General features: G+C 32.4%; 1 protein-coding gene across 3 annotated transcripts in view; it reads left to right on the top strand.

Moving 5' to 3' along the window:
• Positions 1-6,796, top strand: part of LOC106473565 (protein broad-minded-like) — a 10,584-nt gene extending 3,788 nt beyond the window's left edge. For 2 of the 3 annotated variants that reach the window (XM_022401972.1, XM_013934251.2), the window contains exon 3: positions 2,086-6,796. In XM_022401972.1, coding sequence (XP_022257680.1) covers positions 2,087-5,506 — 3,420 coding nt within the window. In that variant the 5' untranslated portion in view covers position 2,086 and the 3' untranslated portion in view covers positions 5,507-6,796. Of the gene's footprint in view, positions 1-1,361; positions 1,561-2,085 lie in introns of all 3 variants that reach the window. The other variant, XM_022401970.1, reaches the window with a different exon arrangement.
• The last annotated feature ends 5,599 nt before the right edge of the window (positions 6,797-12,395 follow it).

The following is a 12,395-nucleotide window of genomic DNA, read 5'->3' as shown; positions in this document are numbered from 1 at the left end:
AATGAAATAACACCATCTATTTGACATTATTTAATGGTACATGTTAATGAAATAACACCATCTATTTGACATTATTTAATGGTACATGTTAATGAAATAACACCATCTATTTGACATTATTTAATGGTACATGTTAATGAAATAGCACCATCTATTTGACATTATTTAATGGTACATGTTGTGTTAATGAAATAGCACCATCTATTTGATATTATTTAATGGTATGTGTTAATGAAATATCACCATCTATTTGATATTATTTAATGGTACATGTTGTGTTAATGAAATAGCACCATCTATTTGATATTATTTAATGGTATGTGTTAATGAAATAGCACCATCTATTGCATATCAAATTGTATTTTGCTGGGGAGAGAAAACCAGTCTTATTTTATGATTTTTAGTTTTGCATGTCTAAGCATTATGCATTTTGAACAGTGTTTCTCTAAGATTCAACTTACATCAATTCTGCCTTTATATACACGTGTGTATGTTTTATAACCTTCATAAACTATGAAATAAATAATGCACGAGGACTCAACTCCTGGACATGGCAGGTTAACCTGGCAAGGATTTAATTACATGTACTTTGGTAACTAATTCATTTGAAGTTATCTTGAATTAAAGCTAACTGCAATTAATATTCATAACCTTGTTTAATGCAAACTTGACCTATATCTCCATGATGTATCTTTATTAGCTCAATATTTCGCTCTTACAGCTTCATCGGGAGCTATTGATATCCTATAAGTTCACTAATCCTGTTAAATCTAAATTGGAACACCATCATCAGTAAATCGAACATTGATACACGTGTTTAGAAAGGTCTGGTCACATTAAAATAATATCAAACATTCTTGAATTTAAACCATTGAAAAAAACCAACAAACCAACAATGCTAAATAAATAATATGTGTAAACCAACAGGTAAACTGTTAACATCATTGGATGTAGAATAGGATACATTACGTATATAAAATACCTCTTCATATTTGCATCTGTAAATATTATTTCACCTTATTATATCAATTCATACACAAAACAATGTGTGAAAATATATTTCAACCCTTATGCGTATGTGTATATATATATATATATATATAGAAACTTTGTCAAAGTTCTCATGGAAGTCGCACCCCTTGGTGGTGGTTCCCTTTCTTTCGCTATTTCAGAAAGGACCTCATCTTTGTAATTTGTAAGTACTGGCCCATCTTCATCGTGGGATTCTAGGTCTTGTGGTGCAGAGAGATAAGTAGTAATTTTGAAGTTAATGTTTTACTTACCTGAAAATGTGTTTCAGATAGTTACATACCTCTCTGCACCACCTCCCACTTATAGTGCATTTTGTTTTCCTCGTCAAGAATGAACCTATGATCACGTACTAGTGCTCACAGAGGTTGTATTGCTGTCCAAGTAGTGGAAGACTACAACAATATTATGTGCACATCATATGCTGGCACAATATACATAGACATGTGTAGGGGTGGGAGTTTGTTCAACATGTGCAGGAAATTCCATGGCAGTTGCGATAGAAGTAATAGCTCGTAGTGGTGCATAAAGGTAAGTATATATATTTGGAAATAAATTTTCAGGTAAAGAAAATTTTAATTTTCCTGATAATCAGTTCACCCCAAGAGAACATTAGCTTGACAGGTAAATACCATATTAATGTGTTGTCGTGAAAATAGAACATATTAGTTTGCACATTTCTTGGAAATATAAGAGTGTAAATGTTTCTCCCCGATGCTAAAGTCTAGAAGCACAAATGTCAAACTTGCACCAGTATATTTGTGAATTTTGAGTGCTACTATTACACTGAGGATGTTTAAATGCGAAAGTTTATACCACATTTTTTTTATCTAATATACAAACACATATATATTTGTTTAACATTTATAAATAATTAAATAAATAATTATCCAATTTTATCTGAAATATCAAAAAATGCTCCATTAGGTTTATACATACCAATCCTATTTATTACTAAGGGGTTTATTTTTTATTTCACAAGAAAAACCTTATGACTGAAAGGAATAATGTGTAGACAGTATCTCAAACTTATGTAATATTTTTTTTTTTTTATAGAATGAGCCTTGATGACACCAGTAAACAGGATCTTTTGCAGGCCCTTCACAAAAAACTGAAAGATGAATTCAAAGACACCATTTTGGCCCAGGTTCAGCCATTTCTAACCGATCAAGTGGACAGTGATACACAAGAACTTGAGAAACAAATTTATCAATCTCTGGTATCTTCCCCAGATTTTTACAAGTTTCAACTAACGTTTTTCAACTCGCTTACTAAGTTGAATGAAGACAGCATTCACATTTTCTCTAAATTTCAACAGTCAGTTTGGGATGACGGTTTCCGTAGTCGTCAACGGAGTTTAATTTCATTGAGCAATATTTCAACAAGCAGTTCGTTTAATCAGTCAGGTGTCTTATTTCTTTCAAATGATCAACTTCATGAAGCTAATAACATGCTTTTGAGCTCTTCTTCATCAGCAAAATTACATGCATTACAACTTATAGGGAATATATCCTCTCTGGAGTTTGTAGTGTGTGGAAATTTGTGGACACAGTTAGAGATTGGTTTAACTGGTGCTCTGCTTCATCCAGTTGTCCTTATTCAGCAAGCAGCACTGCGAGTTTATAGAAAGATGCTTTCCTGCAGTATGGCACACATTGTTAAAAAAGGTTACGTGAGCTTGTTAACTTTTCTTTCATACAATATAACGGATGGTCCATTCTCAGAGTCTTGTGATAAATCTGTTGGTTCTCGATATCAAGTGCTATTGTTAGTGAACAAGTTTCAACAGAAGGTGGCTAGACACTGGTTGCGTTATCCACAAACAGTCATTGAAGAAATTATTGAAAGTACATTTTACATGCTTTCTTGCTCTGTTAAAGAGAAAGAACCAGATTCCAGCAAGGTATGGGAGTATGTTGTGCAAGTGGATCCCCATTTTGTCTGGCTAGGCAACTGGCTTCATGGAGCATTCAGTAGGTCCATTTTATTTCGGTCTTTGAAAAAACATGTAGAAATTCTTATTTATATTCTAAAAAGTTACACAAACAGCATTGATGTACATTTACCTTCAAAAGTTTCTGAAAGTTGCAACATATCTGAAAGTACACTTAGGAACAATAATATAACAGGATTATCTCACACATTTTTTCTCTCCAGAATATTACTGTTTACAGATGGAAGGCAGCTTTTTCCTGTTAAAATAGATGAATCACAAGACACGTGCATTACCCTGGAAGATACCTTGAAATCTTTAATTGAAACAACTTGGAAAGTTCTGCCTTATTTAGGAGATAATGTCTCTGCATTAGTAGATTGTGTTGTGAAAACTTGTTCTACCATTTTGTTATCCGAAGTTGAGGTTACTCAAGAGAATATTCTAGAATCTCTGGTTTTTCCTGTTTTAGAAGATCATGTTGGAAGCTCAAAGTGTCTTCAGGCAACAAGGTGTTTGCTGAAGTTGACATTAAATGAATGTTTTGTGAAAAAGTTGTTAGGCATTACTGGAGATCAACCACTAGGTTTGACCATCATGAAACATACCATTTTTATATTTTCTTGGGGTGAGAATTCCAATAAAGAACTTGAAGAGGTTAGACATAATGTGATATGGATATCTTGTAATCTTCTGGCTCAGCCAAAGGGAAAATTACTTGCCATGAGGTGTAATTTATGGAAAACATTACTAAATGAATTATCTACAACTTTAGCTAGGCAAAGAAGTTCATCAGTAGACAATCCTACATCAGCTATCTCCAACAAAATTCTTCTTGTTGATAAAACTTTAAGTATTCTGCTTAATACCTTTATGGGAAATCAAATTGGTGTATTATTTTTAAAAAATGCTGGTATTTTACTTGAATGTGTAAATATTATGTTATTGTCCCTACCACTTGAAGACACTACTACGGTGTGTTCAGCCCAATGTCCCCATGCTGTTTTAAGTTTAACTTTTGCTTTACCTCACTTAGCCAACATGATATGGGATGACATGGACATGATGTTAAGGTTTATTTGGCATTTGTGTGAGAAACATGCTGCAACATGTCTCAGAGCATACCAAGCTCAAGAACAGCCACCTTCTCTGGATTTAGTTTTTCAGAAATATATTCATCTGTTCTCTTTATATCCTGCTGAAATGTTACTCATCCATCAAGAGGCAACACTAACTAAAGATGATACTACTAGTATAGCTGACTCTTTGAATATGTTTCCTGAGGTGGTTAATGAAAACATATCATCTGAAGATAAGCATCTTTTATGCTTAAATGTACTATCTGTCATGGTGACCAATATAAAAACTTGTTTGTATCTGGAAGATAGCTTTCAACTACAAAAACATCTTCTTTTGGACCAGATGAAAGATCTAACAGAAGATAAAAACATCATTATAGATGAATATTCGCTCATAAGGAACCACATTATCTCAAGGGTTAAGACTATTGGTGGGCATACAGAGAGACATCTGGCTCCAAGATTCTATTCTGAAAATATAAACAAGTGGCCTTTCATCACAGATGACACTGTACCATCAGCCTATCAGTCTTGTAAACTAGAGGTCGAATGTGACATTGAAGTTGAGAATTGGTGTTCTGAACTTGATGATTTGCAGAAACTACAAAATGCTTTCATTAAATATTGCTGTTGTGAATCAGTGAAAAACTTGAATAATAAATGTGGCAGTCTAATCAGAGCATATATAGTCTTGGAAGAAGTCACATCTAGTAAACCCTTTGTGAATTTTAATGATGACTCCTTTGAAAGTTCTTCAGATGATCAGTTACACTGTTCTGTTTCACAACTGGGCATTGAAATGTGCATAAAGTATGCACAGGTTTTAAATCTTCCTGCGTTCAACGGAAATTTAGAAGAAAAAAAGATGTTCATTTTAAGAATGATCAAAAATAGGGCAGTGAGAAAAAGAGAGTTTGATTTTTTTATCCCAACTGTTTTTATCATTTTAGATGGACAGTTAAAGAACGTAGAAACAGTCACACATATTGTATCTCATTCCTGGAAATGTTTATACTTTTGGTCCTCAAGTAGTGCCCTTCATGAGTTTATTTATTCAACGTTGCTGCAGGAATTAGATTTCCTGGTTAGTGCAACTCTTCCTACTATTTACAATGCTTTCCAAATGAATGGAGTTCTACCATCAGTGATATTCCACCACTGGCTTGGCCAGTGTTACTGGAACTACCTAGATTGGTCCGAAATATGTCGATGGGTAAACCTTCTTCTGTTGTGGGGAGGAGACTTTGTCTTGTATCATGCTGTGGCTGTTTTGAAGCATTTAGAACATCATATTTTAGAGTTTGCTCAGAAACAACAACTCCTTGTTTTCTTAAAAGAGCAACCTATACAAGGTTTCCAGCTAATGAAATACATGTACTTAATTGAAGACTTGAACTTGCAATATCACAGCCAAATAGAAACTGACTTAAACTTTGTGTGCTCTTTAGACAAGTGTGGTTTGTAGAGGAAAGTAGAAAAATGTGCCTAGAGTAAGTCTTGTTATAGATCGAAAGATGAATAATGATGTGTTTTGTTCGGTACAGATGATGTTTATAAATTATGAAGTGTGTGTGCATGTAATGTAGAAATGTATCATTTATAGAACTATATTTAATATATACTTTTAGAACAGCTTATACAACAATGATGGCCAGTTTATTTCGACAAGGTCATCAGTTTCACTGATCTTACTGCATTATTTTGACACGTTTGTACATGTTACTTTCTGAGTGTTAACTTACCTGCCCACTAGTTAAGTTCCAATTTTTGACTGTGGATCTTTAGTTATTTTAATATGGAATGGTTTTATTTAAGGCAGTGCACACAATCTTGAAATTAATGTGGTTTAGTTTGGCATCACATTAGCGGATGACAGATCATAAAGTGTGCATTAAGTTCAAAAGCTTTATTTTATATGTTTAAATACACAACAAGTTACTGACCATACAATTTTATTAATAATTGGAAAAGCAACATAGAAAACAAAATGATGTAAATGAAGATTTAAGTGACTTATTTTAGAAACTATGAAATTGTAGATAAACCTTTGTAATCTTTTCTGGATAACTCGATGATTTCAGAAATGATCATTTATCATATTTTAAGATTTTATAAATGAAATTTCTTAAGTTTTTGTTTTCTCAATCTTACAATTATTAATACAGTTGAAGCTACCTGTTGACAGAAGAGGTCAAAGTTCCTAATACTTTACAACTGAAACACCTGATAAAGACAAGAGGCAACTTATAAGTAGGATTATGTTCATAAAGTTTTCACTGTTTTGAAAGTTAACAAAACAAGCTGCATAAAGTACAGATTCTGATTCCAATATTCAAAGAAAAAGTAGATTATAAAGATTTAAAAAATGTTAATCTGAAGAAGTATCTAGCAAGACTCGTTCTATTGGATGATATTGTGGTGTTTTAGTAATCCTGTTTCCTGATTGGATTGTTGTATTTATTGACACTTCTAACCTTAAAATAGCTGACTTGTTTGTTATAACAAACAAGTTTAATAATGAAATGATTTAGCTTTATGCTAACATTTTTTAAAATGAAATCATTCAATTTTATGCTTAATTTTTTAAATGAAGAGACTCGATTCTGTGCTTAGTGTTTTTAATGAAGTGATTCAACTTCATGCTTACATTTTAAGTGTTTCCAGCACTCTTCTTGAAACCAAATAGTTGCTTTCATTCAAAGCTACATTTACTGGATTTTATTTTAACTACAGATTCTTAGTTGTGCTTTATTAACTTAATCTACGTTTTTCTACTTTTTGCAAAGAACTTGAAAGTTTAGTGCTTTTTCTTTCTATATAATAGTTTTACAAGATCACTTACTAAAAGGTTATTTGGACAACTTTGCACTGTTCTAGGTTTTAAATATAAATGCCAGTTTCAAGCTTGTGTGCAATGCTCCAGTTTTAAAAGTTAAGTAACTTTACTGGTTCACTGGCTCTCTTTTATCACCAAACAGTTAGCTGGAATTTTTAAGTTGTTTTATTTCAGATGTGATAATAATATTAATAGAACATCTGAGACTAAACTCTGTGTAAGCTTTCAAGTTTGTAATGCTAATGTTAACTCTTTTTTTTTTAAATTATAATTCAAAGTCAAAATGACGATAATCGATAGTATTCCGCATAGCTGACTTAGTTTGAACCAATATGGTTCAGGTTTTGCATTTAGAGTTGTGTGATTTAACAAGTATAATAAATTACCCATGAACAGTAATTACATTCATTAGTGTCTTGTAAATTAATTAATCAAAATTATGATTGTCATGAAAATAATCAATTAGTTGAAATTATGTTTTGATTTTTACTGTTTTTGATTATTCCAACAATCCAAGTTATTGAAATATTGCTATTATGTGTGTTTGTAGTTAAGCACAAAGCTACATAATAGGATATCCACGCTCTGCCCTTATAGTTTGTTCAGCACTGGTGATTTGTGAAGTGGGGGCTCATGGTTTCATTCCCATTGTCACAAAACTTGCTCATTTTGTATGCTGAAACTACTGATCTATCTACCACTGTCACTAATTATGAACTGCTGATTAGAGGGAAGGCACTGGTTGGCAGCACCTGCCACGTACCTTTTTTGTTTGTTTGTACATACTGTGGTTTGAGGAACACTGTACTAATCAATTAGTCAAATATAATTAATTAATCAATTGGCAAATACCACTAATCAACCAGCTCTAGTTGTAATGTATAGTATTGTGGATTTTCCTGTTTTATTTTATCATAATTCAAGGTTAAATTGAAAATAATCAATTGTGTTCTACATAGTTTGAACCAATAAGTTTCTGTTACTGTAATATACAGTAGTGGTGTGGACTTTCCTGTTTTATTTTATCATAATTCAAGGTCAAAGTGAGGATAATCAGTAGTGTTTTACATAGTTCACTTAGTTTGAACCAATAAGTTTCTGTTATGTAATATACAGTAGTGGTGTGGATTTTCCTGTTTTATTTTATCATAAATCAAGGTCAAAGTGAGGATAATCAATAGCATTATATATAGTTCACTTAGTTTGAACAAATAAGTTTCTGTTATTGTACTATACAGTAGTATTGTGGATTTTCCTATTTGTTTAACTTATAATTCAAGGTTAAAGTGAGGATAATCAGTAGCATTATATATAGTTCACTTAGTGTCAACTGATAATGCTCATCTGTCCTATAAATTTTCAAGTTTCTTGTAACCACATTTTTCTTGCACGACTGGTACAGTAATGTTGGTTTACTATGTATTAGCATATACATGCATTTCCCCAACTAGTTACAATGTGTTTACTTTAAGAGTTACAGCAGTAAATATTAGCTTCTCTTTCATCACGTTTCAAGAGTTAAGTACGCAGTATAGGTAGGCAGTGTTCAGTATAATTGTGGTTTCAAATTATGAAGTACATGTGATGATATTTCCTATCTTGAACCCAAACTCGTTTACAGAGTTCATGTATTTGGTCTAGTCTTTTAGTTTTTAATATTAATACATTATATATAAATAGTAATAAACGTGTGGGCTTAAAAGAAATGTGATAGAAAATGTTTTATCATTCGTGCAGTTTCTGCTTGTGTACTACTAGTCATTTATGAATTAAATGTTGAGTAAATAATAATTATAAGTGTGTGTCCATTCATGTCAAACAAAATTACACTTCTGAAATATATATGAAGTAAAAATCCTTTAAAGTTTCCTTACAGTGCTGAAATAGGATAAAGAAAATGAATAATATTGTTATAAATACAAGGCAAGTTTTGCCACAACGTTAGGAACTTGTTAATCAAAATGTAACAGTGAGTTAGTAATAGCCGAACTCTTGGACTGGCACTCCCGAGTCTTTATCGCCAACACTTTGTTTTTGTGGGAAAGAAACTTTTCATTTTATGATATTTAACTAAGGAATTTTCATAATTTTTCAATATAAGAATGAGATGAAAAATGTTCTTTTAAATCAATAATTTCAATTTTGTATTACAAAAAAAAAGTTGTTGAATTCAATCAGAATTTTGTTAAATTCACTTGATGTGAAATGTTTTGATAAGTCTTGGAAATTAGATTAATTTCATTTTTCAACATTTACTCAACTACAATATGCAGAGTACATGACATTATGACTACCAGGTATTTTAGACTATGATTACAGGGGACACTACTTATGACTACAGAATACATTACACTATGATTACCTGGTGCACTGCAGTTATTCCTTGTCTTTCATGGTTTCAGTATTAACGGTACACCCGAATTCCATCCCCAAAACTAATGTTAGGTTTGCATTGTGTTTGATAAAGTTTTAATTGCAATATTTCTGACACTTCCAACAACAAAATTGGTATATTCTTTTCACATTTATTGCTACATGCAGAATGTTTTTAATCATATTCTTGACTCTACTGTGAACTATCAAATTGTTGTTACAGGATTAACAAGACAATTGCAACACAGTAGTGTATTTAATATCGGTGCAATCCGGCAATGCACTGACAGGTCCCTCATATTGTTGGCCCCCAAAGTAATGCAAAAACTTACAAATTTTGATACCTATAGCTGATAAGTATGGATGAGCCCCCTAAGAAACTTGCACAGAGTAGATTGAAGTGTTAAAAACACCTCTGTTGTAACATATGTTTTTTTACAACCTGCTTATCTAGTGTTACTGACACGGTAATCAGTTACATTTCGAAGCAATGCCATCAAGTTTGTATATTAGGTTCAAATCCATGTAGGGTTACACTGGAATTTATGTATCTGTTGCCTTGAGTTATTACTGAAAACCCTGAGCAGATGGTTTCTTTAAAACGTTTTCTGTAATTTCATAACTGATCTTTATTTTTTATAAACAAGTTATTTTAAAATTTGAAAGCTCTGCTACAGTTGTTTACGAATGTAAGTCAGGAAAATAATTTCAATGAGCAAGATAAATAGTCAAACATATTACCGTTCTTATCTGCAATACTTTAACAAGTTGTTGAAACTTACAATTTAAAATATGTTAACTATGTATCAAGGTACAATATTAATTTCTGTTTGCACTAATACTTTTTATCTCTCATTTTGTGACTTATCTAGCTTCTTGTTGGGAGGAACTATTCCTCCTTCAGGTTTCATTTACTTAAATTTGTTCCTATCGACTTGGAATGATATTGGCTAACATCCACATTCTCAGATTGTCATTATCTCATTGATTGTGCTAATGAGCAGTCTGTTTTTCAAATATTTGTGTGTAGTTTTCCATCTCCTGGTGGCCATTTTGAATTTTTGTTTTATCATTTCTGATAATTTTTTGCATGCATTATCTTATTCACTGTCACTTCAAGTTGCATATTTGTAATAGAATCTTCAGTTAAATTTCTGCAGGTTTTTCATGTATTCCCACATAATTTGTAAGGAAGGTTGAGTGTTGTATTAAAAAGATTTAGAAGCAGCTTGTGTACATGAGTTTGTCACTGTTCCGTATATAGATCCTTCTTGATTATGTTGCACACTTTTGCTTGGAATATGTGACTTTTGCCACACACCTTTGTGTTCATGGATTCTTACATGTTGCAAGAAGCTGCATTTTGCTTCTGCAGTTGGGGTATGACTTGTTACAGGTCTATTTCTGGATGGTCTTCGTGTCCCATGGTGATCCATATACTTATGCCATTAAATGCAAGGGATATCCTCATCTTAGAAATTCTAAGTAATAGATTTGAACACATTTCAATATATCCAAGTGTATGAATATTGTATGTCTGAAAGGGCTGTTACATACTCTTCCCAAAAATGATCAGTTCTTTATGGCTTTACATTACTTACAAAATGCCAAACCATATCAAAATATAGTTCTACTGAGATTTTATATCGACTGTGGTCCTGCTGATTTGAATGTAATGTACTAAACCCTCTGTATTTAACGTAGTTTTCTTCTCATAAAAAATTGATACGACTTGTATGTAGTTCAACTCTCACAGTTATGCTACCTTAAAAAAATGGGTGATAAGTGTAAAAATTATGTCACATATTGTTTACTCAGTCATTATTTCCTTTCTCTCCTAATCTTTAATTTGTTCTGACTCGAATCAGTTGTTACGTCCTAGATACTAAGAAATTATATTTTATAAATTAGACTGAAATTGACCATCCTCTTCCATTAGAGAAAGGGGGTCTTTTGTAACCCTCATATTTGCTTAAAGATCTTCAAATTGGATAGACCAACTTATCTCTTAAATAATGAAATCCTTTCTTTGCTCACTACCTGCATGCAACTAAAAGTTCTGGATGTTCTCGACAGATGCTGAGCATATGTCAACTTACCCATAATCCTTTACTCTCACACCTTCCTTATAACTTATTACATATACATCAGGAGATATTACATAAGCTTTGCTTTTCCATTATAATTCATAATTTGTTGTTGACAGTCGGTTGTGCCATTAAATTTGCTCACTGTGAATTCTGATATGAATGTTAACTACTGTTGCAAATGTTCCTACCAGTATTGGAAATTCCACAACTTCTTTGAGGCCTTACTAACATGCAGGAAGATCATGTGGTGGAACTGTCGGCTTTTAATGATATACATGTTCTAGCCATTAATTCTAATCGTCTGCTAGTGTACTTTACAGGTTTGATGCTCATTTACAGAACACTTGTCCTTTTCTCATGAAGATGAACATAAGAAGTTTTTAGTTAAGGCTTATTCACCGTCATTGTTTGCAGAACAGGATTTGCCAGTTAGCCCTAATTCTCCAGAATCTTCTGAGATATGTTCTGTTGTAAACCTTGAACTAATTTCTCTTGGGCTTGATGGTGCTACTGTCATATAAGACAAATGAATTCTTGAATTTTTATATTTTCCAACTTTTTCCTGATTTTTGAATAATACCTGGCACTTTTAAAAATAATATAAATGTTAATAGCCTGTTAATGGAATCATTTTCTACTCCTCTTATCTCCCAAGTTCTTGACCCACTGCTTAATTTTTTTTTTTGGGGGGGGGTCTTCTTCATTGTCTTGTATATACTTTGACCCATTGTTAGTTTTCTGTTCTGCACAATATGACTTGTCTCATTTTTAGACTTTTTCGGAGTACTTATTACTAGTACAGCTACTCTCGTTCTTCTGATTCCTTTTGTCAGGAGAACATTTGTAGTTTCTCTTACCACATTGCTCTTATGTTTCCCTGGCATTTTAACCTGTCATGCTGTGTTGCAAAGTATTCATCTCCCCATCCCAGCTGTCCTCGGATAAGCTTATCTCTCATTTAGGATAAGCATGTCAAAAGGAGCTGATTAGGGTTTTAAGATTTCAACTTATTTCTGGTAGTTATTCCTTTCAAAAGGGTTAGTAATGCTTGGTTT

The sequence above is a fragment of the Limulus polyphemus genome, unplaced genomic scaffold (assembly GCF_000517525.1).
Source record: "Limulus polyphemus unplaced genomic scaffold, Limulus_polyphemus-2.1.2 Scaffold6278, whole genome shotgun sequence".
Lineage (NCBI taxonomy): Eukaryota > Metazoa > Arthropoda > Merostomata > Xiphosura > Limulidae > Limulus > Limulus polyphemus.
This window is presented reverse-complemented; position numbering and strand designations above follow the sequence as displayed.